Here is a 24,624-nt window from a genome sequence, read left to right on the forward strand (position 1 = left end):
TAGGAGGCGCCCAAGCATCCCACGATAGGGGCTTCATCGAAACGATGTTAACCCAAAGAACTGTGCGTAGTATGCAGGAGTGAAGGAAGCCATGTCCATAGGTCTACAAACTATGAAACCTTTATTTCCTCTCACACTTCCTTTTGTAGCGCGAAATATTCTTTCTTTTTTCTAGGTGTGAGATAGTAGAAACTTCCGCTAAGGGACCAATAGTGAGCACCATCAAGATTTTTCTTGAGGCATTGATACATAGGTTTGGTACTAAAGCTTCAACTTTTGCCAAGGGACCAATAAACAGTATCAGACTAATCAGATAGACTAACATTTGTCGAGATATTACTATATTAGTAACCTAATTCTATTGCTGAGGCACCCACCAAATTTCATCTAAAATCAAGCACAAATTTTTTCTACACTGCAATTTTCAGAGTACTCATTTTCATGGAAAATCTAAAAAAGCTCAGGAAACATCACATAAAGGAACAATCTCTGCAATAGGATCTTTCCCTACACCCCACATTCACTTGTCTACCAGCTAGATAATGCTCTCTCACACCTAGGATAGCTTTCCAACTAGGTGAATCAGACATTCTAAGTTTAACATAAGTAATTGTCTTAGTTCTGAGGTATTTAGCATTTACAATATCTTGCAATAAACTTTTTTGTGTCTCCAATTTCCATGTCCATTTACACAAGGGACTGATATTTTGCCTTCTCAGATTTTTAATACCCAAATCTCCTTTGTTTTTGTCAAAGGGTGCAAAAGCTTTGCTCCATTCATTCATTAATAAGAAAGTTTAAAGTTTGTTACAATCCCGAGCAAAGCTCGGCAGCTAAAAAATAATCACTCTCCCTGCATGATTGAACCCAAGTGATTAGCACCCACCATCCATGCTTTTCGAGGCAGTCATCCGTCCAAACATGGTTTTGGAGAATAAGCCAAGCGAAGTGCTTGCACTTTGGCAGAGCCCAAACTGAGCCTTAAGCCGACGGGTAAGATCCCAAATCGGTGAATTTCCATGTGATTTCTTTCTCAATGCCCTTGATGAGTTGCACCACATTAACTCTTGTCCAACTCAGTAAGGTCGTTAATTGGGATGCTTTCATTGGTCTTGATTTTGGCTATCCAAAAATCTTGGTTGATGTTCTTGTGCACTGCGAAGTTTCCGCGCTCAGAGATTGCGAAGATAGATGGCGCAATGTCCTTCGGTTTTCTCCCTTGGAGCCAAGCCGCATGTCAAAAGCTTCAATACGCGTATCGATTGGTGATGGTAGCGGTGGCATAGAAACGATCCACAAGGGTGATCATCACCAATCAATCAGAAATGTCTTGGTTACCGTTCGATTTACTTTGTTTCATGCGCTGTGATCTGTGTTACAAATAACATTAAGTTTTATTGTGTTTCCAAAATTTAAAAGGTAATGATTTGCAACGAGATGTAATGTTTTTGTGCACGGCACGTCATGTGCAAGGGAGAATCACCACTCTCACCAATCCATTCCTTGATCTACACACTATAGCCCGTCTCACCATATTATACCCTTTTTTGACATTTTTTAATCATTTGGATGGGCAAAAACTCTAAACGAATCTTTTTTCATTTTTTTTTTAAAAAAATTGCGTGAACAGAGACTTAAATTTGAGATATCTTGGCTCTGATATCATGAAAGATTGCTACACTAGCCAATTAAACCAAAGTCTGAACTGATAGAAACAGACTAGGCATTGTATTTATATATTCAACAAACTATTTTTCATGTTCTTATTACGGAGTAACCGATCCTAATTCAACGTGAGAAATCGGTAGGAGTAAAATACCATTATTTGGAGAGATGAGTCCGGTTTATTTTCGTGTCTGTCGCCTTCGCTGAGCGAACAAACTACCAACGAAATTGGACTCCTGTCAATTAACATCTGGACATTTGATCGAACAGTTTTCTCGCCAAGACAGATATAGATTAGGCATGTTCCCGACCTGCTGCCCGTACTTTTCATCACGGTCTCACCTCATATGACTGGCGATTTGGTCTTGCTTTTCTCAGCTACCTCTTGGCCACAAGCAAAAGATTTCCCTCAGAGTTGGGAAGAAACACGGCCAAAAAGGTAACCACTTTTTAAAACACAAACAATAAGTGACAGGAACTTCCTGATCATCATTTTTTTTCTTCAGAAAATGATCACCGACTTTATTTCTATATGTTAGCATAATCCATGGATTTCATTGTTGATACACCAGAATAACATCAACTGGAATATGAACTTGATCAATATCTTGCCCAATGTATATGTATACATATAATAATCTGATGGACCTAATCGAATCCAAGACTAAAATGTCTCAGAAAAATCACAGCAAAAAAATTGAAAAAAGATGGAATTTGGATAACCAATTACAGTTTGCATGCATGCAAATGCCAAACGGCAATGGCAATGGCATGCTTTGCCGTCTCATCACGCGCCTCCTCACCTCCTCATGCGGTGGCACCTGTACCAGAGGAAGACGAAGCAGAGCACCCTGTAGCCGACGACGAAGCCGAGCATGACTCCGAGGTTGCTCCACCTCATGCCCTCCCGCATCCCCTGCTGCCGCAGCAGCATCGTGCCATCCAGGACGCAGATGCCGCCGCCGGGGGCCTCGGCGAGGCACTTCTGGCCGCCGCGGGCGCCGCCGTACTCGTTGACGACGAGCGCCTCGAAGGGGTACTTGAAGAGGCTGATGTAATGCATGAACACCCAGTACTGCGGGATGTCCTTGCTGGCCACGAAGTAGCCGGAGAAGAGGAAGAAGCAGCCGATGAAGCCGGCGATGAGGGAGTTGCCGACGATGTAGTTGGGCGCCAGCGCGCTGAGGCATGCGGTGAAGGAGTTTGCGGTGAGCATGACGAGCCAGATGACGAGGGCGAAGTAGGCGAAGCTGGCTGGGTCGCGCGCGAGGCCGACGAGCCAGTAGACCGGCGTCGCGTAGAGGATCGCGGCGGCGAGGAGGAACGGGAGGAAGACGGCGGCGTTGGAGGCGACGTAGGAGGAGACGCGGTAGGCTCCCCGGGAGGTCTCCCGCTCCAGGATGCGGCGCTCCTGGAGGAAGACCGGGAGGCCCTCGGTGGTGGAGGAGAGCACGAAGGTGAGGTTGAATGCGAAGAAGCCCAGGCGGGACTGCAGGTCGGTGGTGCCCAGGAAGATGGTGCCGAGGAACACGCCGACGACCGCCGACTGCACCATCCGCGCCGCGAAGAGCTGCGGCGTCCGCAGCACCGTCTTGACGAACCGCCCCGAGAGGATGCACACCTCGGCCGCCGCCGAGTTGGCGTACGCGGCGCGGCGCGCGGACGAGCAGGACGACGCGGGCGCCGGCCCGGCGGCCTCCTGGTACGTGATGGCGGTGGCGACGACGACGTCCGGCTTGAGGGTGTCGATGGTCTCCATGGCGTACTCGAGGATGTTGACGTGGGCGGGGATGGAGTGGCCGGAGGCGGCGAGGCGGGCGTCGAGGAAGGGCAGGGAGCCGTGGTGCCGGACGACGCCGTCGGCGAGGAGGACGACGCGGTCGAGCAGCTCGAGGATGCGGAATCCGGGCTGGTGGATGGTGAGCACGACGGTCTTGCCGTGCACGGTGGCCATGTCCCTGAGCATCCTCACAATGTGGAGCGCGGAGCCGGAGTCGAGGCCGGAGGTGGGCTCGTCGAGCAGCAGCACGGCGGGGTCGTGCACGAGGTCGACGCCGATGGAGACCCGCCTCCGCTCCCCTCCCGACACGCTGGCGACCCTCGACCCCGCGACGTGGCTGAGCCCGAGCTCGGCCATGAGCTCCCGCGCCCGCGCCACGGCGGCGCCCGGCGCGGCGCGCAGCCTGAGGCGCGCGCTGTAGGTGAGCGACTCCTCGACGGTGAGCATGGGGAAGAGCGCGTCGTCCTGCGGCACGTGTCCGGAGGCCCGGCGGAAGCGCGCGGCGTCCATGGGGCAGCCGTTGACGAGCACGGCGCCGGAGACCACCCTGGCCGGGTCCGCCGACCCGGCCAGCACGGAGAGCAGCGTGGTCTTGCCCGCGCCGCTCGGCCCCACGATCGCCACCACCTCCCCCGGGGGCGCCTCGCAGGTGACGCTCCGGAGCAGCAGCCGCTCCCCAGACCCTCCTCCTCCCTTGCCGCCCAGCAGGAAGGACGACACCCCGACGCGGCGCGCGGGGAGGACGTAGGACAGCGCCCTGGTCTCGATCCGGTACCTGGGCCTCCGTCGGCCGCTGCCGTTCTTCTCCAGCGACATCGCCGGCGTCACCACCGTCTCCCTCGGAGACGCCATCGATCCCTAGCTATAAGGGTTTCCAAGATCGTCGACCCAGCAAGTAGTAGGAGAGAATCAGTGTTACAACTCGCAGGACAGTCAGGAGCGGTGAGAAGAGTTGAGCTAACCACACCAACCTCTCCCCTCTTATGTAGTCACCCTTTGTAGTATTTGTATTGATCTTGCTTGCTCTGTGGTTTCGCGCGCTCTCTTAACAACAAGAGGATTGCGATTGCGACGGCGTCAGTTTGGTGCCACCGCACGGGAGTTTTTGAGGGTTTTGTTTGCTCCGGTGCGGTGCGCGCTTGTGTTGCACTGACAGGCTTGCTTGTGGATGCGGCGGTCGTGCCGGTTCTGGGCTTAACGCCCAAGCTTGCAAGCTTGGCGAACCGGGACTGTTCAACTCATCTCACTATTTTTCTCTCTCTGTTCCTCGCTCACTGCTCACATGTTCAAATGCCGTACGTGAGGGGAGTTTGTTTGCCGGGTCTCAAATCATAGGAATAGGGAAAATACAGAAATTTGGATACCATATACCTTGAATTCCTGCATAAACAAAAATCATGAAAAATTTAAAATTGGGTTTTGTTAGTTCTCATCAGAACTAACTTAGTTCTCACTTGAGCCTACACCATCATATTTGCATCATGATTCATGTACTTGAGTCGTAAGTTAGATTGCAATTGAGATTTTTTTCGGTTGCAAGTTAGGCTGCAACCGAACTTTTTCAGTTCCAAGTAAGGTTGCAACTAGGGGAAAAATGCATCTAGACTGTTAGATTTGTTTCGCAGTTCGTGATAATGGTGAGTTTCAACTAAAATTTGATGACGTCATGTCACTGAGAACTAAACTAACTTTGTTCTCAGTCGACTGAAAACTAGTTACACACTTAAAAGTGTCATTTAGACTTCAGGCACAAAAAACACAGAAATTGTAGGCACGAGGAGATTAAAACATGAGGTGAGCTCACCTCATGTTAGTTTCCTCCAATTTTTCTATCAAATAGCTCATCCATAGGAATTTAAAAGGAATGTAGGATTCCTATCATTTGTTATAAATGACACCATAGAAAAATTTCTATATAAATATTATCCATTCAAAATTCATATTCCCTCTGATCCATATTAGTTGTGCCACATAATATTGATTGGAGTGGGTACGATTTTACTCTGTTTCAAACGGGGCCTAAGTTTATCAATACTGGTATGAATATAAGAAGCGAGTCTATCTCATTTGGTCAGGGAAGTGGATGTACAACCCAGCCACCCAGGTTTAAATCCTTAGGGACGAAGATTTTGGTTATCGTTATTTTGACCATTTTGCGAGATCTATATGGTCAGTCATCCAAGTAGCGTCTACCCTGTATCCCCCGACTAGTGTGGCCAATGTCTTTGGCAATTGGCTTCACGATATCATTCAAGGTTTAAGTTGCTTCTTAGGGTGGGGGCGCTAGCAGTCATCTGGGCGCTTTGGTTAAGTAGAAACGACAAGATTTTTAACGATAAAAATTGTTCTTTGTTGCAGATCATCTACAGATGTACAGGTATTCTCCGTTTCGTGGTTACCTCTTCAGCGAGTGGAGAACCGAGACCTATTTACGGAGGTTTGTACACGGTTGGAGGCTACGGTGAGGGATACTTTTTCCCTACATGGGTGGCAGCATAGTCTACGGATTGCAGCCCCACCCACACCTTAGGCGTTATATGATTCATCGCTTCGATATGTATTTCGCCTAGTCTTTTTTATCTTGTGACTTCAGATATTTAAACGGCTGTGTACATCATGGTTATGCAGAGGCTGGATGTAATTGCTTCTCAAAGTAATAAAGCATCTTTTATCGATTTTTTTTTAAAAAAATCACCATATGGGCTTCCCTTATAATATTCCTTTCAAAGAAAATACTTATACAAATACACCGTAACATGTTTCTGTCAAGTCCTTTGAAAACCCTAGACTCGCATTTGTGGGTTGATCTAATGGCGACCGAGAAATACTACTACCAATTTGAACCATTTATAACTGAGGATGGCTAGAAAATTACATTTTCGGAGGATAAGCGGCTGGGAAATATTGCACTCCAGTAACAATAATCTCCAATGCTCTATACAATATTGTCCCTCACAAAATTGATATCATTGCTACAGTATTAAAGTCATCACTGGGACATTGGCCACACACTTGCATCATTGAATGCTTTGCTACATTGGTTGAAAATAGTCCAACTATCGCAAGGGGGCGACGAATTTTGGTGGAATCTACACAAGAGTGGTACATTCTTTGTGGACTCCATGTATGTGCTTATAGAGCATTGGTTTAAAAGGTGCCGGTTGATTTTTTTTTTGAAAGAGGAAGAAACCACTAAGGATAAAAAAAATATTTGCGTGTGGTCTTCATAGAGGAGTAATCCCCCTCCCCTCCCACCAAAGAATACCTTATAAAACATAATTGACACAGAAGTACAAAATACACAATTTGTCATCATGATAAGACAACCAACAAACGCTTATTCTTTCTTTGGAAATTTTCTTGATGTACATGGTGAGTCACCCAAGTAGCTTCTGGATTGTATTCATCACATAGTGTGGAATATATTTGGCAATTGGTTACATGGTATTGATCACAAGTTTATAATTTTTATTAGGGTGTGAGTATTTGTTATTATTTGTTCGCGTTGTCTACGTAGAAATGATTAGATTTTAAAGGATTTTTCTCTAATAATGCAGGTTATCTATCGGTGCACCAGTTTGCTCCATTCACGGTCGTTTCTACAACTTGTGCAGAATTAAGACCTATTTACGGAGGTGGCTAAATTGTTGAAGGGCACGGCGAGGGATTTGTTTAATCAAATATGGTCGACAGCGTGATCTACAGATTGGTCCTCCATCACCATAGGCAATATTTTTTTTTCATGACTACATGTATTTCACTTTTTTTTTACTTTAGCCGACTGTTTCTTTTCTAGTTATGCAGGGGCCGGATGTAATAATTACATTTTAGTATGGCTGATGGTAACACTCATCTTCTATTTATATTTGTGTGGGTTCCTATAGTCCTTGTATAACAGTTCGACCGATTTCCCACAGATCACCATCATGCAATGTTCTAAACTAGCAGCACAAAGTTTAGATTATGTACTGACGAACGAATTCAGAAACGCCACTCAGCATATATTGACACTACATCTCATCCTTTGACTCGGTTTGAAAATGTTCTGGCCGTCAAAAGTTTACTAAATGTACATTCCTCTGGTGTACTCGATCGGGTGCAATGGTTAAACAATGCATGGGTCTCTGAATCCGACTGTTGGTTGATTTCCTCCTGGGTATGTCACCGTCAGCTCCCAACATACATTTCATATGGAGTATATTGAAGAAGGAAAACATTTCACATGGCGCGCAGGCAAATGTCACTCTGACCAAGGTCGTAGATGCCCAGGAAGGTGACGCGGGTTTCCATTGGTGACCTAATTAACGCCCGGCCGGTCGGATTTGATCTACTCTACCTGGGGTTGTTGGTCTTTGGCTTGCGATGCAGGCACAGGGTGAGGCAGCAGCCCGGTGCACGAAACCTCCTCCCCTCCGTGCAGTGCAGAGGTGTGAGGAGGAGGAGGAGTGCGGCGCGGTGCAGAGATTTTCTGATGAGCGGCACCATTGACCGCGCAGGGCACATCCGGTTGGTCGGAGTTGGCTCGCCTCTCGCTCACACTGCCATGGCTCCATCTGCCTAGCCACAGCCAGCCGTACAGGTTCAGGGCTAAATTACAAGTGAAAGGTGTAGCTACTGCTCCTAGATTGCCAGCAAATCATATACCCTCTGAAAATCACCACATCATATGGCCACTAAGTACTACTGACTGGTACAAAGTACTCCGTAGTAGGCAGCTATTGTACTTAGAGCATCTCCAACGGTCAGACGTAAACAGATCAAACGTATTCATTTTGGTCCGCGCGTGCAAAGTGACATGCTTGTTCACATCAATGCATATATTCACGGCTTAAATTTGCATTCACTAATTAAATTTAGACATGAAATATCTCGGCGCGGGACACAAGCCCGCATGTGTACCCCTCAACTAACCAAGGAGCCCGCCCGCCAGGGACACCGAATGTAATAGACACCAAATCGTGCCCCTCCATCCCTTGCAACCCTAGAGTGACGCTCTCACCTGCCTCGCCCCCTCGCCATTGTCGGAAATGTATGTCAGGCAGCAGCTCGTTGGAGGCCGTGATTGGTGCCAGCGCCCTGGAGAGCACTTGTCGGCATCGTTTCCGGACCCTGCCTGTCACCCGTCTGCTCGGACTCCCGCGCCGGCATCGACGCCCAAGACATGTTCAACCAATTGCGATGCTGATCTTGAGATCTGAAAACCTAGACCATTTGCCTTACCGTTTGAGGATTGGCCATTGATTCATCCTTGTTGGTCGCAGATGGACCTCAACAAGTCAATCGAGGTTTTGTTCAACACCGTTATGGACAACTTGTCGGATAAGGAGTCGGATGGCTCTTTTGAGTTCATGAATGTCGCGACCTCCCTCAGCCATGACCGCACTAAGCGGCAGAAGCCGGCGAGCACGGGTTCGATGAGGACTTGCATGGCCAATGCGGCGCACAATCGAGAGTTGGCCACTACCGACTCCAGTGGGACTACTTCCTCCCCACGAAGCCGGTCTGCACGGTGAACCTGTTCCGGAGCCCTTTTCAGATGTTAAGAGACTTGTTCATGACTATTCTATGAGGCATCAGGGACTATAAACCCTACTTTAGATGCAAACCCGGTGCCACTGGTAAGCTAGGCTTCACCTCTTTCCAAAAGTGTTCCGCAACTATTCCTATGCTTGCATATTGAGTATCGGTCATCGATGAGTACTTGCGAATGAGTGAGACCACCTGCCTTACGAATGAGTGAGACCACCTTCCTTGACGCGATGTACAAGTTATACTGAGTCGTGGTTGCGGTGTTCGGCGAGGTTTATTTGAGAGAGCCAAATGTTGTCGACACTGCCCGACTATTGTCGATTAACGAGGTAAGAGGATTTCTGGGGATGATCGGTAGCATATATTGCATGCACTGAGAGTGGAAGAACTGTCCATTTGCATGGCAGGTGGAGGCAGTTGCATCACATGATCTGTGGATTTGACACTCTTTCTTCTTTGGCATGACCGGTTCCCACTACGACATCAACGTGCTCCATCGCTCTTCGGTATTCTCCAAGCTTGTTGAAGGCAATGCTCTAGTGGGTTACTACGGGATCAATGGTAATGCATGCGATAAACCATATTATCTAGCTGGTGGCATATATCCTAGCTGGGCAATAATAGTGAGACGATTCATGATCCTCAAACAAAGAAAACTAAGAGGATCCAGGAAAGATGTAGAATGGGCATTTGATGTGCTCCAAACTCTGTGGGCTATTATTCGTCACCTTGCTAGAACATGGAACCTTCAGACCATGTGAAACCATGTGAGAGGTGATGATATGTTGTGTGATCATGCACAATACGATCATTGAGCAAGAGTGTATTGATAACCTCCATTACCAAGGATGGCAACTTTAGGGCGAGCTGGTTGAGCTGCAGCCTAGGGCTTCAATCGTTTAAAGAGTTCTTTCATATTCACGTTGAGCTCCGTGATATCCACATTCACGATCTCTTGAGGCGAATATGCATCGGTGAGCATTGGTAGGCCATGAGGAGAATGTGGAGTAGTCATTCCATCTTATTTTTATCTGTTTAATTGTAAACTATGTTCTTTATCTTCTTGCACTACATTGCATGTGAACTATGTCGTTTATTTGGATGTAATGAAACTATAAAGTTACTTAAATTTATTTGATTGCAACAATATTGTTTCTTATACATATAAGGAGGTTGTGTTGAAAGTAAGCTGAAATAAATCTAAATGGGCTGTCCGGACCAAAATGCGTCGGGATGCTGGACTACCTCGACTCAAACAAATAAATGTGGCCAGACACCTATTTTCGTGTTTGCAGCCGACGCAAATAAATCAAAACAAACACATTTTGGATTCGAAATGTGTCGGGCTGGTGGAGATGGCCTTATATCTGAATATTGGGGGTTTTCCGAAGATACGCATAGTTTGGCCTTTGACGTCCTTTGCTAACAGCGTCATGAGAGTCGGGGCCACCGGCCACGGGCAAATGATTTCGCTTTTGCATGGGCAGTACTCGTTGCTTTAGCTGGTCTCGGCAGATCGTCACGAGAGACCAGACCGTAGCCATGATTTCTCTTCCAAAAAGAATATCATGGCAATCGGCAGCACAACGCATCGAGCAGGCCTTGTCTCCCAGTTTTACATGGAAAACGGGTCATCCGCCCATCAGAGAGTGGCACAAGTACAGGACATTGGCCATGATGATAAAATGGCCAAAGAATGACATGAGCATGTTGGCCCCACTATCCAGACACGTATACCTTTGCTAGTCAACACCAAACGCACACTGATCATGCAAATGTACTGCGCCCTGAAGATCCTGAATCCTGACCAGCATTGGCATGACAAAAGAAACCTGCCCAAAAATAAAAATGCATTGCAGTAGGATGTAGAGGCAGACTGACAGTAGCAGGAGCATATTATGAGTAGTACACACATGCAGGAACCATGGTCTCTTTCCACACAGAAAAAAAATCCTGACCACCGGTGGCATGACAAAAAAATAAAACCTCTGTCCACAAGTAGGATGTAGTGTAGCAGGAGCACCGGTGCAGCTGCATAAACCATTGCCTGCAAGTTTGTAACTGTGACGAGCAGCTGCAGTTAGTTGCACAGTCGCAATTGGTCAGAACCGGCGTTTAGACAAGCTCCGGATCGAACTGTGGTTTCACAGCTAGCGGGGCTTCTCACAAGAACCACCGACCACGTCGGCATTATTTCTCATCACCTCTCAAGCTTAATGGGAAGACGGGTTCTGAAAAGATAAGAGGCATTTCGTGTGCGAGAGATGTTAGAAGAAAGACTAACAAGGTACACCGTACACCTTAATTCATTCAAGGAGAACGGCCCAAACAGGGAGCTGGCTAGGCTCTCGCAAGTTGAGGACTTGAGGTGTTGCTTACACGCATTCTTACAAGCCATGGCAGCCAGGTCAGGAGGTGATGTACATTCCAGCCTTCAGTTGCATGAAGTACAAACTTGCAGGCAAGGGTTTATGCAGCTGCACTGGGTGAGAGGATAATGCATGCAGGTGAGGTGAGATAGACTGAATAGCTCCTCCGACCACACGATAAGGAAAGGCGCCTAAGCATTGTTTAGTACAATTAAGAGTGACTTAACGATTAAAACAGAGATTACAGATAGCGATTGTCTTGACTCAGTCCATACACACTTCTGGCCGTCCGATGCTTCTCCTCTGGTCCTCTTCCATCCTAGCCGCTGGTTCCAGTAGAGTGCTGCTTGTAGTTGTCCAGACTAGCTGGAGGATCCTGACAACCTGCAAGCAAAATATGGAAATATGCACCAAATTAGCTAAAAACCGGAACCCTATCAATATTTTTACCCAAGCCTTCTCTGCTAACCTGGAAAAGGAGAAATTCAAGGAAGTTCAGCAGATTTCATAGATCAACCCTTTTGCATGAACATAGATCATGAACCGCCGATATTTTCTAGCCAGGCCCTATGAATTTGAAGAGGGGGAATTGAAGTTCATATGATTTTTTTAAGGAACGGCTGGAACTGTGCTCATGAATTCATGATGAATCATATTTACCTAATCTTTAGTCATATATTCACTCTTGTTCAGACAACAAGAGTAGGTTAAAGTGATGGAAGCTCAATGGCATGTTAACTAACTAATACTGATACAGATATAAGAACAGTTGGCTAATTCAACTTTTGGTACTATAAGGTAAGAAGCAACTTTGTAAAATATAGCTCTACCTATCTGTATGTTATGACGTTCACTAGGACCTTACCATCTTTTTTGTTTTTCTTAGTTAAGGCGGAAAGACTAATCTTACCACACAGGCACGGAGCATGTTAGACAAGTAAGCTGTTGACAGGTAGGCTTAACACTGATACAAGTGGTCAATTTCACACAATGTTCTTTCTTATGAAGGAATGAAACACACAGCAACACATTACCACTGCACTTCTATCTGAAGATTTGTCTGAGTCAGGACTACCATTTGTTGATGGTTCTCCCCGATTGCCAAGACAGTAGAAGTTCAAGTAATCTTGAAGCTTTGCATTCTCAATATTCATGGCCTTGAGCTCTTGTGCAATTACTCTATACATCATCTCCATTGTCTGAGCCTGTGAGATAAAAGAATAAACCATTAATATTTTGGCTTTTCCATGAAGGTGAAAATACTTTATTCAAGTGTACAAGTAAGCTGTCACACAATCCACGTCACACTTCACAAACACAATGACAAACCTACCAAATACATCCGAAATATAAATAATCCTCGTTCATTGCTCTGAAACCTCTTGCAAAATCAAGCATCAAAACTATCAAGTATCAACAGCCATCAGGCAGACAACTACGAGTTTATTTGATGAATCATGGGTGAAACGTTCCTAGTTGAAGAACAGAGGAGTGTTGGAAGGGTGATGAAAAGCATAGATATGAACATGGCCTCCCTGTCTCATAAAGAGGCCGCCAAGGGATCCAGGCTCCTATAGGATATTTCAGGTGCTGCTAGTTAATGAAAAGTATATGAAGCCTTAGTGCTGTTGTAACCCCTGGTTTCATATTGAACTTAGGTGTGCTTTATTCTCGCATTTTGAGATGTGCCAGATTGTGTCTTTCTTTTCTGATAAGACCTTTCAAACTGCTTCTGTGAGCAGCAGTTTGAGTTCTGTAGTCCGATATCATAAATAGTGGGATCCCAGAGGTACCCCTCCCTTAAAAAATATGTAGAAGTGTTCCCCGGTGTAGCATTCCCAGGCCCCAAATCCTGATTCAGTATATGTGCATGTAAAATTTAAATTTACTGTATCATCTTCCTTTGATTTTAGTACAAATATTATCTGCTTTCAGTGGCACGGACAATGAAAGTTTACAAAGGGGCAAGTCAGAAGCTCTTTATGGTATGGTAGGCCTGTATGGATATTATTATTTGAGTACAATTAGCATTATTACATTTCTGCGACTTTCAGGCTGTAAGGACATTTGTGAGCATAGGAAGAGTATTTTTGTATTAAAAACAAACAAAAAAGTGTACATCAGGGAATATGCCAATGTGCACTCGAGTGGAAGATCTGCTCAAAGAGCAGAGATTGAAGTTGCAAGGCAGAATAAGATTTCCATGTATCAATAAATCTTAGATTGGATATCCATTTCTTGATAAACCCCAGATTTGGGGTTTCCTAATAGCCGTTATAATGGTTTTACCGTTTTACATAATAGAGCTTACCTAAAAGTAAAGAATTTCTTGCATAGAGGCTGTGATAGGGACTCCTTCAGGACACATTGGTATGACTACATAAACTGTAAATTGTTCGCCAACTCTAATCTTGCTTGCAATTTTGAGGGCCAATTCCATCGGTATCAGATTGTTAGCACCTGAAGCATCCCAAGGGATCAAAATTCCAGCTTGTGTAAAGCATGTCATAACATTAAACGTCAATGTTTAATTTACACAACAGAAAAATCAGCAACAAAAGCATGAAAGCAGAAAGAGAAAATTAAATCTATGTTCTCTCTGGTTTCTCTGCATTATGTGTGTGTGCCTGTTCCGCTCCAAGTGACTAGAATTCACAATTGTTACCATAAGCAGAACTTACAAGAATAGTGCTAAGACCTGAACATGTCAATTTTCAGAATCTTGTTCTTTTGAAACCCGCAAACTAACATGATCATTTGGAACATTAGCCGAAGGGCTGAGTATCCATGAGATATGCTCCAGCTTTAATAGAGCATCATCTTTTCAACGAGATACTTTCCTAAATCGATCGTGGAACTTGGATACCTTTCTCTAGCGATGCTAAAAAAAAAGACATCATAGGCAGCTGGTCCATCATTCTTACAGTGCAAATCATACCAAAGTTGTCTTGGTCCATTCGCACTTGCCTGCATCAAGGGAACACACATGATGCTAGAAAATTAAAACTCAATGAGATTAACATGCTACAAGAACACACATGATGCTAGAATACGAAGGATATTCATAATAATGGGATAATGCTTATTTTTTTCTCAACATAACTGTCGTGTCCTGATTTTATTTGAATAAAGCTATCTGTCAGCTTAGGTGCACATTTACTATCCATATGGCACCAACATATCATGGTAAATATTTACTTGCTAAAAGGGGAAACATGAGTAATTCTTAATTAGCTAAGCACTGCTTGCAGTTTATTAAAAAATTAAACAAAATACCTTAGGAATCCTACTGCCAGAACTTGCCTGTTGTTTGAAAATACTCAGCTTACTGCTGGCATATCAAGGTGAAAAAACACAAATGACTGAAGAATGCTTGAAAAACTTTCTAGTTTCTTCATCACACCATCCTGCAAAAGCATAGGCAGGGGGCTTATTCTTAAATGTCATCACAAACACACCAAAATGAACAGGGTGTACAAATAATGATGGGGATGATAAACTGTACACCCCATTTAGTAGATTCAGAGAACATGGCATGATTTGTTTACTAGATTCAGAGAACATGGCATGATTTATAAGCAGTTATAGAATCTGTGTCAATTATTATACAATATCAAATTGATATTACTACAATTGTCATGAAATAAATTCCATATTATATAACTACTTTTATGAAACAACATATGTTTTGAAAAATTACCACCGAAGTGTTACTTTGAAGACGTGTCAATGTCCTAAGCTATTTATATTGTGAACTGAGTATGTATAATTCAATGTTTTCAACCAATTTCCTATCATAATACATATAAATAGACTTGTCAGTTATTAGTAAACGGGGACAGAGAAAACAAGAGGGAAAAGCTTATAGGTAAAGAGCATCGCTAAAACAAGTGATGAAAAGAATAAGTTAAAAGGATTTGACTTTATATAATTCTTACCCTATAGTATGATCTAGAGTAGAAAAATATGCACGCTAGAAATGCAGTAAGTGAAACTGAGAAAAGAAATGCCAAATAGTAAGTCATAAGCACATTCTGAGGGCACCATCGCACATAGTAGTTTAAAGCTCGCATCGCAGTGCAATGTTCCACCTTCTAAAAATCAGAAAGCCTGTTTGTCTAACATTTAACAACTTGGCGCACATGTTCAGTGGGAGCTTCAGCAAAATGTCAATACAAGCCAAGCCACTTAAGAGGAGCTCGCTATTGGAAAAATGGGATAAAAGTGCAGCACCAACTGTATACTTGTAGGTGATCTAAGATAACCAATTCCGTCGGAAGTGTCTCAGCTCCCGTTGGCCGTAGTGTTCCTCTTCCCCTGCACAAGTTGATAATTGGGGATGCTCTGTGGTTAACTTTAGAAGTGCTCATAGAATCTCACTCTCATGTCAACCCAATCCATCTCTTGAAATGTAATGCTGCTTCTCTCCTTATCAATTGAGCTTCTGTTTGCACCTTGGGAGCTTTACCTTTGTACAATGTTCTGTGATATTTAAGCCACAGGGACTTGTACTTGTATTTATCTATAAACATCTTGCATTTTTCCATCAATTCTATAACTTCCATTGCTCGAAGAAAGAAACCACCTCTCACAAAGCAATACAACAGAGAGTCCAATAGTTCTTGATCAAATTTCATTGAGTTGGAGTTCGCCAGAACTTTCATTTCACCCCACAAGTCCGTCACCTCCACATATTTTCCACCAACAGCAGCATAACCAGTTACTAAAGAATGGAAAGTTTGTGCATTTGGCATGTGGCCTAAAACACGCATCTTGCTCAGTGCTTTGTGAGCATCATGCATTAATCTCTTCTTACAGAAGAAATGTATAACATTATTCCAGTCATGAATAGCATGATTAACCGTATGGCCACTTCTGACTTCTTCTACTAGCTTAGTCGTCAAAGCAGCTTCACTGTTATCACAGCTTTGTACTAACATCTCAAACTCCCTGTGACCAGATCTTTGAATGTTTGAGTTCTTCATCTCATTAAAAAGATGGAGAGCACCTGTGGTGTTATTGCGATGTGCCCTGGATTGTATCAAATGTTCATAGCAGCTTGAGTCCAACTGAATTCCTGCTTGATCAGCATCCTTCAGAAGTGCAGTTATATCATCTTCATGATGGCCCTCCTTGCAGTAGGCTTTTAGGAGCGACGAATAAATGGAAGAACCAACCCTAATTCCAGAAAATCTCATCTCGTCAAGAAGATCATGTGCTTGCTCTAATAACCCAACAGAAATACATGCACTTATTACTTGGACAACAAAAGAGCTCTCAACAGACACTGGATAGTCTTCTTTGCTTGCTTTCACAATAAATGATGCCAACGCACTGATCTTATCTGCTTCCAGAAAAGCTTTGACAAGTTTCGCATACATTGTTTCAGTTGGATGGAGGATACCATGTTCAGATTTAACTAGTCCAACCTGTTCCTGGAGCTTATCTGATAATAGCTTGTGTAATTCTCTCGCCTCTAATTCAAGCTTTGCAAAGCTCTTGTCTTTGAAGAATGAAACATAGTTCAGCATTTGGCTATCAGTAGACACAGATTTATTTGGGGAACCCGGATTTTCAGTACCTGCTATGTCATAAGGAAGATAAATTTTGTTATTCTCAACTGCTTCGAGGACTGCTTTAGCTGCTTCTAGTGACCGTTTAGCATTTTTACCCTTTTTAAGCATATCCAACACCATATCCACAGCAGAATCCAAATCCCCAAATTTTAAATGACAGGAGAGCAGGCAATCATAGTACTGCCTGAATTCTGATTCACTTAGACCACATGCCTCATCAACATGCCTCTTCAACTTCTGAATCTCATCCTTGTGTCCATTCTTTTCATATATACGGGCCATGACAATCAGCAAGCTGGCTTCCGGTTTCACCCCTATCCTGAGCATTAATTCAAGAAGCTGTTCCGCCTTTTTAGTGGTACCAAACAAGAGGGATGCTGTCAGAACTATGCTGAAGGTAAATGAATTGGGTTTCATTGCTAGCAACGGACGATTGCTCTTCTTGCGCGGATCAACTCTATTATTCTGGAAAAGGTATCCAATCTCCATTACCATGTCGGCAGCAAGAAATGAACCGGTTGCAGTTTGACACATGTGTGCTACGATTGCAGACCATGCAGCGACGGGTGGGTATGTTTCCATCTTTACTAACTTCCTCACAACATTGACTGCAAGATGAGGAAGAGTGCAACGTGCTAGAATAAGAGATAGGTAGATTAGGGGCTCCCTCTCCAACAATTCAACCTTGTCTCGAGACACATGATGGACCACATTGTATGACTGGTTAAGCCTGTGAGCATCACAGGTGACCGCGAAGCCAGTGATGAGCTTACCCAAAACAGACTTCCTTGGGAACCCGTCCATGTGAAGATGCTTCTCATATGCCCTCCACGCATCATCAAACCTCTTCTGATCGATCGCATTCTCTATCTCCAACGCTAGCTGAGACGAGTCACGGGCTTGGACCAGAACTGTTTCGGTAGCAGTGGAAAAGCACGCGCCGCAACTACCAACACGAGGTTTCTGGGTCAGGAATCCTATATGTTCATCGCCGGTGCACTTAGTCCCAAGAAGCTTACTGCCCAAGCGATACGTGGTGTCGCGACTAGCAAAAGGTTGAGAACCCGCAAGGAATGCAAATACAGCACGGGCTGAATTCGATCTCGTACAGATTCTTCCAACACGAAGCATTTGCCTGCCATGGACAAAGAAGCGGAAGTTGATAAAATCAACGCATGTGGAGAAGAGGAAATGATAGCTGCTGCAACCTAAATAAAATGCAAGGATACAGATACGGAGTACTTAAATTCGCCATTTTGGGAATGCGCCAATGGCACCAGGAGAGTACCTTGGGTGGGTGCCTGCGAGTGCGAAGTGGGGGTTTAAACCGGCGAGCTTCCGCCGGCCTGCTTGCCTCCGTGCCTCGCTGGCTGTGCTTGAGAGGGCCAGAGGGCTGAGGGTGCGGTTGTCTTGTGGAGGGCAGCGGTAGCCTGGTGGAGGGAGACGGAGGGGGGAGCGGCGCGCAGTGATCTGGTGGGGGCCGACGGAGGGGAGCGGCGCGGCGGCGGTCCCTGGAACTGGAAGTGGAAGAGCTCTGATCTCCGGCCCGGTTAGCTGGATATGCACTAGTGGGCCGCATCTTGACATCTGGGCCAAGCCCATGAGAGATTCCTGCTGCTGCTGCTGAGTACTGTCGCCCGGCCCGAAGCTGTACAGACACACTGCTCCTCTTCATCTCTTCCCCCGCGGCCGCGGCCGATCCACACAAATCGGAGAGAACGCCCGCCGGGCGCCGGCGCAGCAGTCCCTCTCCTCCGTCGCGGCCTCCATCCCGAGAAACATCTCACCGTGGCTCCTCCGCGGAGAATCTGTACACGTGGACGCAGATTCCGCCTTTCAAATACCCAAACAAGCTGACTGAATCTTTCAACAGTGATGATAATAGGAGCATCTGCATTGGCCTGCTCCGGCAGAAAGAAATCTGGAGCCAACTTACACCCGCATCCTCGCCGTCCCATTTTAATCTGGAAAAAAAATGACAATGTAGAGAAAACCACAGCATAATCTGGTTTCCGCAGCAGACTCAAACGGAAATCTGAGGCGTATGACCGAATAAACATCCTACAAAATTCTGTCTTTTCAACAGGGGCATGTCTAAGTCTCCCCCCCCCCCCCCCTTGGTGTGGCGGCGATGTTGCCACGCCAATTTGAGGATGCTTCCGGATCTACTCCCTCCGTTTTAATACAGTATGGCAACTTTTTTGAAATACAGACAGTGACGTTGTGACATTTATTTAAAATTGAGGTAGTATTTATCTATGGTGGAGTGTTTATTTAATGTGGAGTGTTCATCGCAGCTCAGGGTTATGGTGGAGTGTTCATCGCAGCTCAGGGTTCTGGAAGCTGCTCGCTCGTGTCACCGTTCATGTGTATCGACGTGTGTGCCGGTGGTAAATCCATGACGCGTCCTTCCTTGTACGCCAGGGCCCAGGGTATCTGGGTGCCAACCGCCAAACTCCTTCTCTTGGGCACTACTATACTTTTACACTCCACTAGGCATTTGAGCCCAAGTGCACAAAAAACGTGCCAAAGCCCAATTCGCCCCAGCTAAACACACAAGCTCATCGTTCTAACTTCAAGACTTCAGGAGAGAAATGACTTGCTTCTATCAGCAAGGACCACTGAATAAAAGCTATTGCTCAAGCTATACCAGTTTTTGCTATGATGGTTTTCAAAGTTCCGAAAAATATATGTAAAGGAATATCTGACGCCATCTCTCAATTCTGGTGGGGTGATGAGGAAGAGCAAAAACATTTGCATTGGAAAGCGTGGTGGAAACTTTGTATACCAAAAGATAGTGGAGGCATGGGTTTTCGAGACTTACATTGTTTTAATTTATCAATGTTGGCTAAACAGGTTTGGAGGTTGCTTAGTGAACCAGAGTCTCTGTGTGCAAGAGTCTTGAGAGCAAAGTACTTCCCTGATGGCCGATTATTGAATGCAAAATTGAAAAGTGGGAGCTCCTTTACTTGGCAAAGCATTATGGCAGGATTGGAATGTTTTAAGAAAGGTTATATTTGGAGAGTTGGAGATGGTACCCAGATTAATATTTGGGAAGATTCTTGGATACCTTCAAGCCACAATTTGAAGGTTATGACACCAAAAGGACACAGCCTGGTACAACATGTGAATGATCTGATAAACCCTATTGATGGACAGTGGGATGCGGAGTTGATTGATTCAATTTTTTGGCCGATTGATGCGCATAGGATCCTACAAATTCCGCTGACTCCTGAGCGAGAAGACCTAGTAGCATGGCACTATAACAAAAACGGGCTCTTCACTGTCAGGTCAGCTTATTACTGTCAATGGGATTATCGTTTTGGTAGAAAAGTGAGGAACCAAAATATTGCTCAGAGTGCAAGCAACCCTGTCTGGAAGAAACTTTGGAATCTCGAAGTCCCTAGTAAAATTAAAATCTTTGGATGGAGAGTACTACACGGTATTATTCCTTGTCGAGGTGTGCTTGCTAATAAACATATTGGGAATCAAGGGGGATGTCCTCTTTGCAGTATACAATGTGAAGACATAAAGCATATGTTGTTTACCTGTACTAGGGCGGATGAAATCTGGAGAATTCTTGGTATAAAAGATCAGTTAATTGATTTTATGAAGGCTGACCGGTCTGGCTCGGTTGTGATTCAGGATATTATTTTGCGAGGAGGTCGGATACAAGATCTAAACACAATTGGTTTTGTTGAACTAGTCTTGACAGCTGGATGGTATATTTGGTGGGAGAAGGCAAATTACCCATGGTGAAAATGTACAAGTCCCCCACAGATCAGGGTTATCTATAATAGCTATTACTACAAACTATATGAAAACCATTAGAAAAGCTGATCCAGTGAAGAAGGAAGGATGGAAGAAGCCTTTGGAAGGGAAGCTTATGATTAATATTGATGGAGCCTTTGATAATGAAAGTGGTAGAGGGGCAGCCGGTATTATTATTAGAGATTATATGGGTCAGTTTGTGGCTGCAGCGCAGGTGTTCTTACCGCATATAGTTGATGCACACATGGCGGAAGCCTATGCTTTTCGGGAGGGACTCAGCCTGGCGCAAAGGATAGGAGCAAATAATTTCATTATTCAAACCGATTGTGCCCAAGTGGTTGATACTATGAAGCAGGGGGGTTTTTCAGCTACTTCCTCAGCCGCCATTTATGATGATTGCATGATTATGTGGAGTGGTTTTGGAGCGGTTTCGGTTGAATTTTGTAATAGGGAAGCAAATCTTGCAGCACACGAGCTTGCTAAGGACTCTGTTAATTCTAGTAGTACTTGTACTTGGGTCGATGAACCCCCTAGGTTCATCCTTAGCAAGCTTGTGAATGATGTAACCGTTTTGTGATTTTGGTGGCAAGTTCCAGACGCACTCTTTTCCTTACCAGGGTACCTACGGGGACTGGAAGGTTTTTAATGAGGCGGCTTGCTAGCCTAATATATATTTGTTTCAAAAAAAAAGCAAGGACCACTGAATCGTTGCTCTACCGGAAAAAATTTACACAAATCAACAACTCTTGGGGGAGAAAGTTGCATCTCGAATTTATTTTCAGAAACAAATGACTTGCGGGGCAATTTGTTGCAAGTAGCTCTAGTGACCATTTAACAACATACTCCATCCATTTCAAAAAATGTTTCATATAATTTTTAGTCCAAGCCAGACTTTGTGAAGTTAGTGCTAGGCCTAAAATTGCATGAGATCGCACAAGATCGCAAAAGCAGACACTAGAACACCTAATGATCATAAACAGGGAGGTTTAGGGATGCATTACGCATTGCAGGAGTTGCCATCGTCGCCTGCTCGTTGCAGGCGTGAAGCAGAGAGGTCGTTGATGATCTGGGGATCCTCCTGATCCCCTCAGGTCTCCAGCGGCACTGCCCTGGCACCGCCGGGTGTAGGCTGGTCTTCCTGCTGCTCGCGCCTCCCTAGATCGGTAGGGCTTTAGGAGTTGTGGGGAAAGCAGCGAGCTGATCGTAAAACTGGCTTGATCGATAGCAGCCAGGCTTCCCCCCTTTTATATGGCGCAGGCGACAGGGGACCAAACCATCGAGTTGGTTTTGGTGCCCCCGATCAGGGCGCGTGAGATGCGAACGAGGTGGTCACGAACGTTGGTTCGTGGGCCTCCTCCTTAACGTTATTTGACTAGAACGTTTTTGTCAATGTTTATCTCTTAAACCTGACGTTATTTGACTAGAACGTTTTTGTCTCTTAAACCTGACACGTCAACCAACATTCTCCCCCTTGATCGTTAGGTTTAACATCATTTGCCCATTCTCCATAGGAATAATAAACCAAAGTGAGGTGTTACAACAACCAATGAAATGCTATTGAACCTCAACACTTATGGCATACCAGCCTATCTTGAAATGGATAACATAATACTTATTGGGAGTGGTTCTTATTATGGTCCCTTTATTCCAGAATCATAAGGCTTCCAGTAATCCCATGCCGGCAACATGCTCACGAAAAATTCTGGGTGGTAAGCCTTTCGTTAGCGGATCCGCAAGCATACGAGTCGTACTTATATGCTTAACAATAGTTGTTTGATCATGGATCCTATGCATCACAACATGATACTTAATGTCAATGTGTTTGGCAGCATCACTTGACTTGTTGTTATTCGCATAGAAAACTGCGGGTTCATTATCGCAAAGACAATAGAAGTGGTTTTGAAATGTCATTCGACCACTTTAAGTCCGGGAATGAAATTCTTTAGCCATACAAACCTGCCCAAAGGTGGCCTCATAACATGCTATAAACTCGCTTGCATCGTAGATGAAGCAACTATAGTTTGTTTGGAGCTTTTCCACGATATAGCTCCTCCCAAGTGTGAATATATAACCCGACGTGGATTTCTTACTATCCACACAACCGGCATGATCAGAATCTGAATAACCAACAACTTGTAGGTTATCGCACCATCCGTACGTAAGCATGTACCCTTTTGTCTCTTGCATATAACGCAAGACTTTCTTTGCGGCCTTCCAAAGTGGTCTAGTCCTGGATTTGATTGGAATCGCCAAGCATCCCGGTTATAAAAGCCAAATCGGGCGTGTACAAACTTGTGCATACATGATGCTTCCGACAAATCGAAGCATAAGGAACCGACTTCATCTCGATCGCTTCAATTTGGTTCCTCGGACATTGAAATGTCCCAAACTTATCGCCCATGACTACTGGGGCAGGTGAGCCAGAGCACTTATGCATATTGAATTTCTTTAGTACTCGCTCAAAGTATGCCTTTTGTGATAGTCCCAACACACCTTTAGACCTATCTCGATGAATCTCAATGCCGAGGACATATGAAGCTTCACCGAGATCTTTCATATCAAAATTGGAAGACAGAAAATTCTTGGTCTCGTGCAAAGATATCCTTATCACCGCATGCCAATAATATGTCATCCACATACAGGACTAATATTGTGAACCTATTGCCCTTAAACTTAACATAAATGCGCTTGTCCTTAACATTTTCAAGAAAAACCAAAAGTTCTAATAATCTTATCGAACTTGAGGTACCACTGTCTTGAAGCTTGCTTCAAGCCATAGATGGATTTCTTCAGACGACATGCTAAATGTTCCTTTCCTTCCACAACAAAACCTTCCGGCTGAGTCATGTATACGTCTTCATCAAGGTCACCATTTAGAAATGCCGTCTTAACGTCCATTTGATGCAATTCTAGGTCGAAATGAGCTACCAGAGCCATGACGATCCTAAAAGAATCTTTAGATGACACAGGAGAGAAAGTCTCATTATAATCGATTCATTCTCTCTGTGTGAAACCTTTTGCCACAAGTCTAGCTTTGAACCTTTCGATGTTCCCTTTGGGATCGTACTTAGTTTTGTAGATCCATTTGCAGCCTACTCTTTTGGCGTCATTGGGAACTTCTACTAGGTCCCAAACATCATTTAAGCTCATAGATTTCAACTCGTCTTCCATGGCGATTTGCCACTTAGACGAATTCAAACTCTTAATGGCCTCCTTGTATGAGGTTGGATCCTCCACCTTTCCTATATCATCTACATCCTCACTCATGTAGGTGATATAATCATCTCAGATGGCTTTTCTTCTTTCTCGATGTGATCTTCTCACAGGCGATGGTGGTGGAGGGGCATTATTATTATGAGGATCTTCTTCATTATGCGACTGGTGATTTTCTTCACCTTCTGGATTTGCGTTATCATTAGTTTCAGGATCACCATCAGGTTGAGGACCAGAACTGTGAGGTTCAGTCTCAACATTAGAAGTGATTCTCCTCTGCATTGGTAGAACGACCTTTTGGATAATCGGGGATGGAGCACACACCCGCTTTTCCTCAAGATCGATCTTCCTTATTTCATTAACTTCATTATCCTCAAAAAATACCGCTTGCCGGGTCTCCACGTACTTAGTGGTATGATCGGGGCAATAGAAACGATATCCCTTTCCCCTGTGCGGGTATCCGACGAAGAAACAACTAACCGTTTTTGGGTCTAACTTCTTAAGTTGTGGATTGAAAATTCTAGCTTCAGCAGGACAGTCCCACACATGTAAATAGTTCAAGCTCGGTTTCTTTCCCGTCCACATCTCGTGAGGTGTGTTCGGTGCTGACTTAGTGGGAGCAAGATTTAAAATATGTGCAGACGTCTTCAATGCCTCCATCCATAGGCTTACCGGAAAGTTGCATGACTGAGCATGCTACGCACCATATCCAAAAGCGTGC

The 24,624-nt window shown here is 44.7% G+C and overlaps 2 protein-coding genes across 22 annotated transcripts; both read right to left on the bottom strand.

Annotated features, from left to right (window-relative positions):
- Window positions 1–2,185: 2,185 nt before the first annotated feature.
- Window positions 2,186–4,443, bottom strand: LOC127342943 (ABC transporter G family member 10). The gene has a single exon (XM_051368964.2). It carries the CDS (start codon window positions 4,295–4,297, stop codon window positions 2,465–2,467), a length of 1,833 nt encoding a protein of 610 aa, XP_051224924.1. The 5' UTR covers window positions 4,298–4,443; the 3' UTR covers window positions 2,186–2,464.
- A 6,848-nt stretch (window positions 4,444–11,291) lies between these two features.
- LOC127342945 (pentatricopeptide repeat-containing protein At1g03100, mitochondrial) lies at window positions 11,292–18,052 on the bottom strand. 21 transcript variants are annotated; one of them, XM_071828271.1, is made up of 6 exons: window positions 15,435–18,052; window positions 14,647–14,750; window positions 14,025–14,310; window positions 13,655–13,803; window positions 12,378–12,548; window positions 11,292–11,727 (listed from the first exon to the last, which is right to left on the bottom strand). In XM_071828271.1, exon 1 carries the CDS (start codon window positions 18,048–18,050, stop codon window positions 15,726–15,728), a length of 2,325 nt encoding a protein of 774 aa, XP_071684372.1. In that variant the 5' UTR covers window positions 18,051–18,052; the 3' UTR covers window positions 11,292–11,727; window positions 12,378–12,548; window positions 13,655–13,803; window positions 14,025–14,310; window positions 14,647–14,750; window positions 15,435–15,725. The 21 variants fall into 21 exon arrangements, with proteins under 21 accessions (XP_071684372.1, XP_051224931.1, XP_071684371.1 ...); XM_051368971.2 differs by having other exon boundaries at window positions 14,620–14,750; XM_071828270.1 differs by having other exon boundaries at window positions 15,396–18,052.
- Window positions 18,053–24,624: the final 6,572 nt, after the last annotated feature.

The sequence above is a fragment of the Lolium perenne genome, chromosome 3, assembly GCF_019359855.2.
Source record: "Lolium perenne isolate Kyuss_39 chromosome 3, Kyuss_2.0, whole genome shotgun sequence".
NCBI lineage: Eukaryota > Viridiplantae > Streptophyta > Magnoliopsida > Poales > Poaceae > Lolium > Lolium perenne.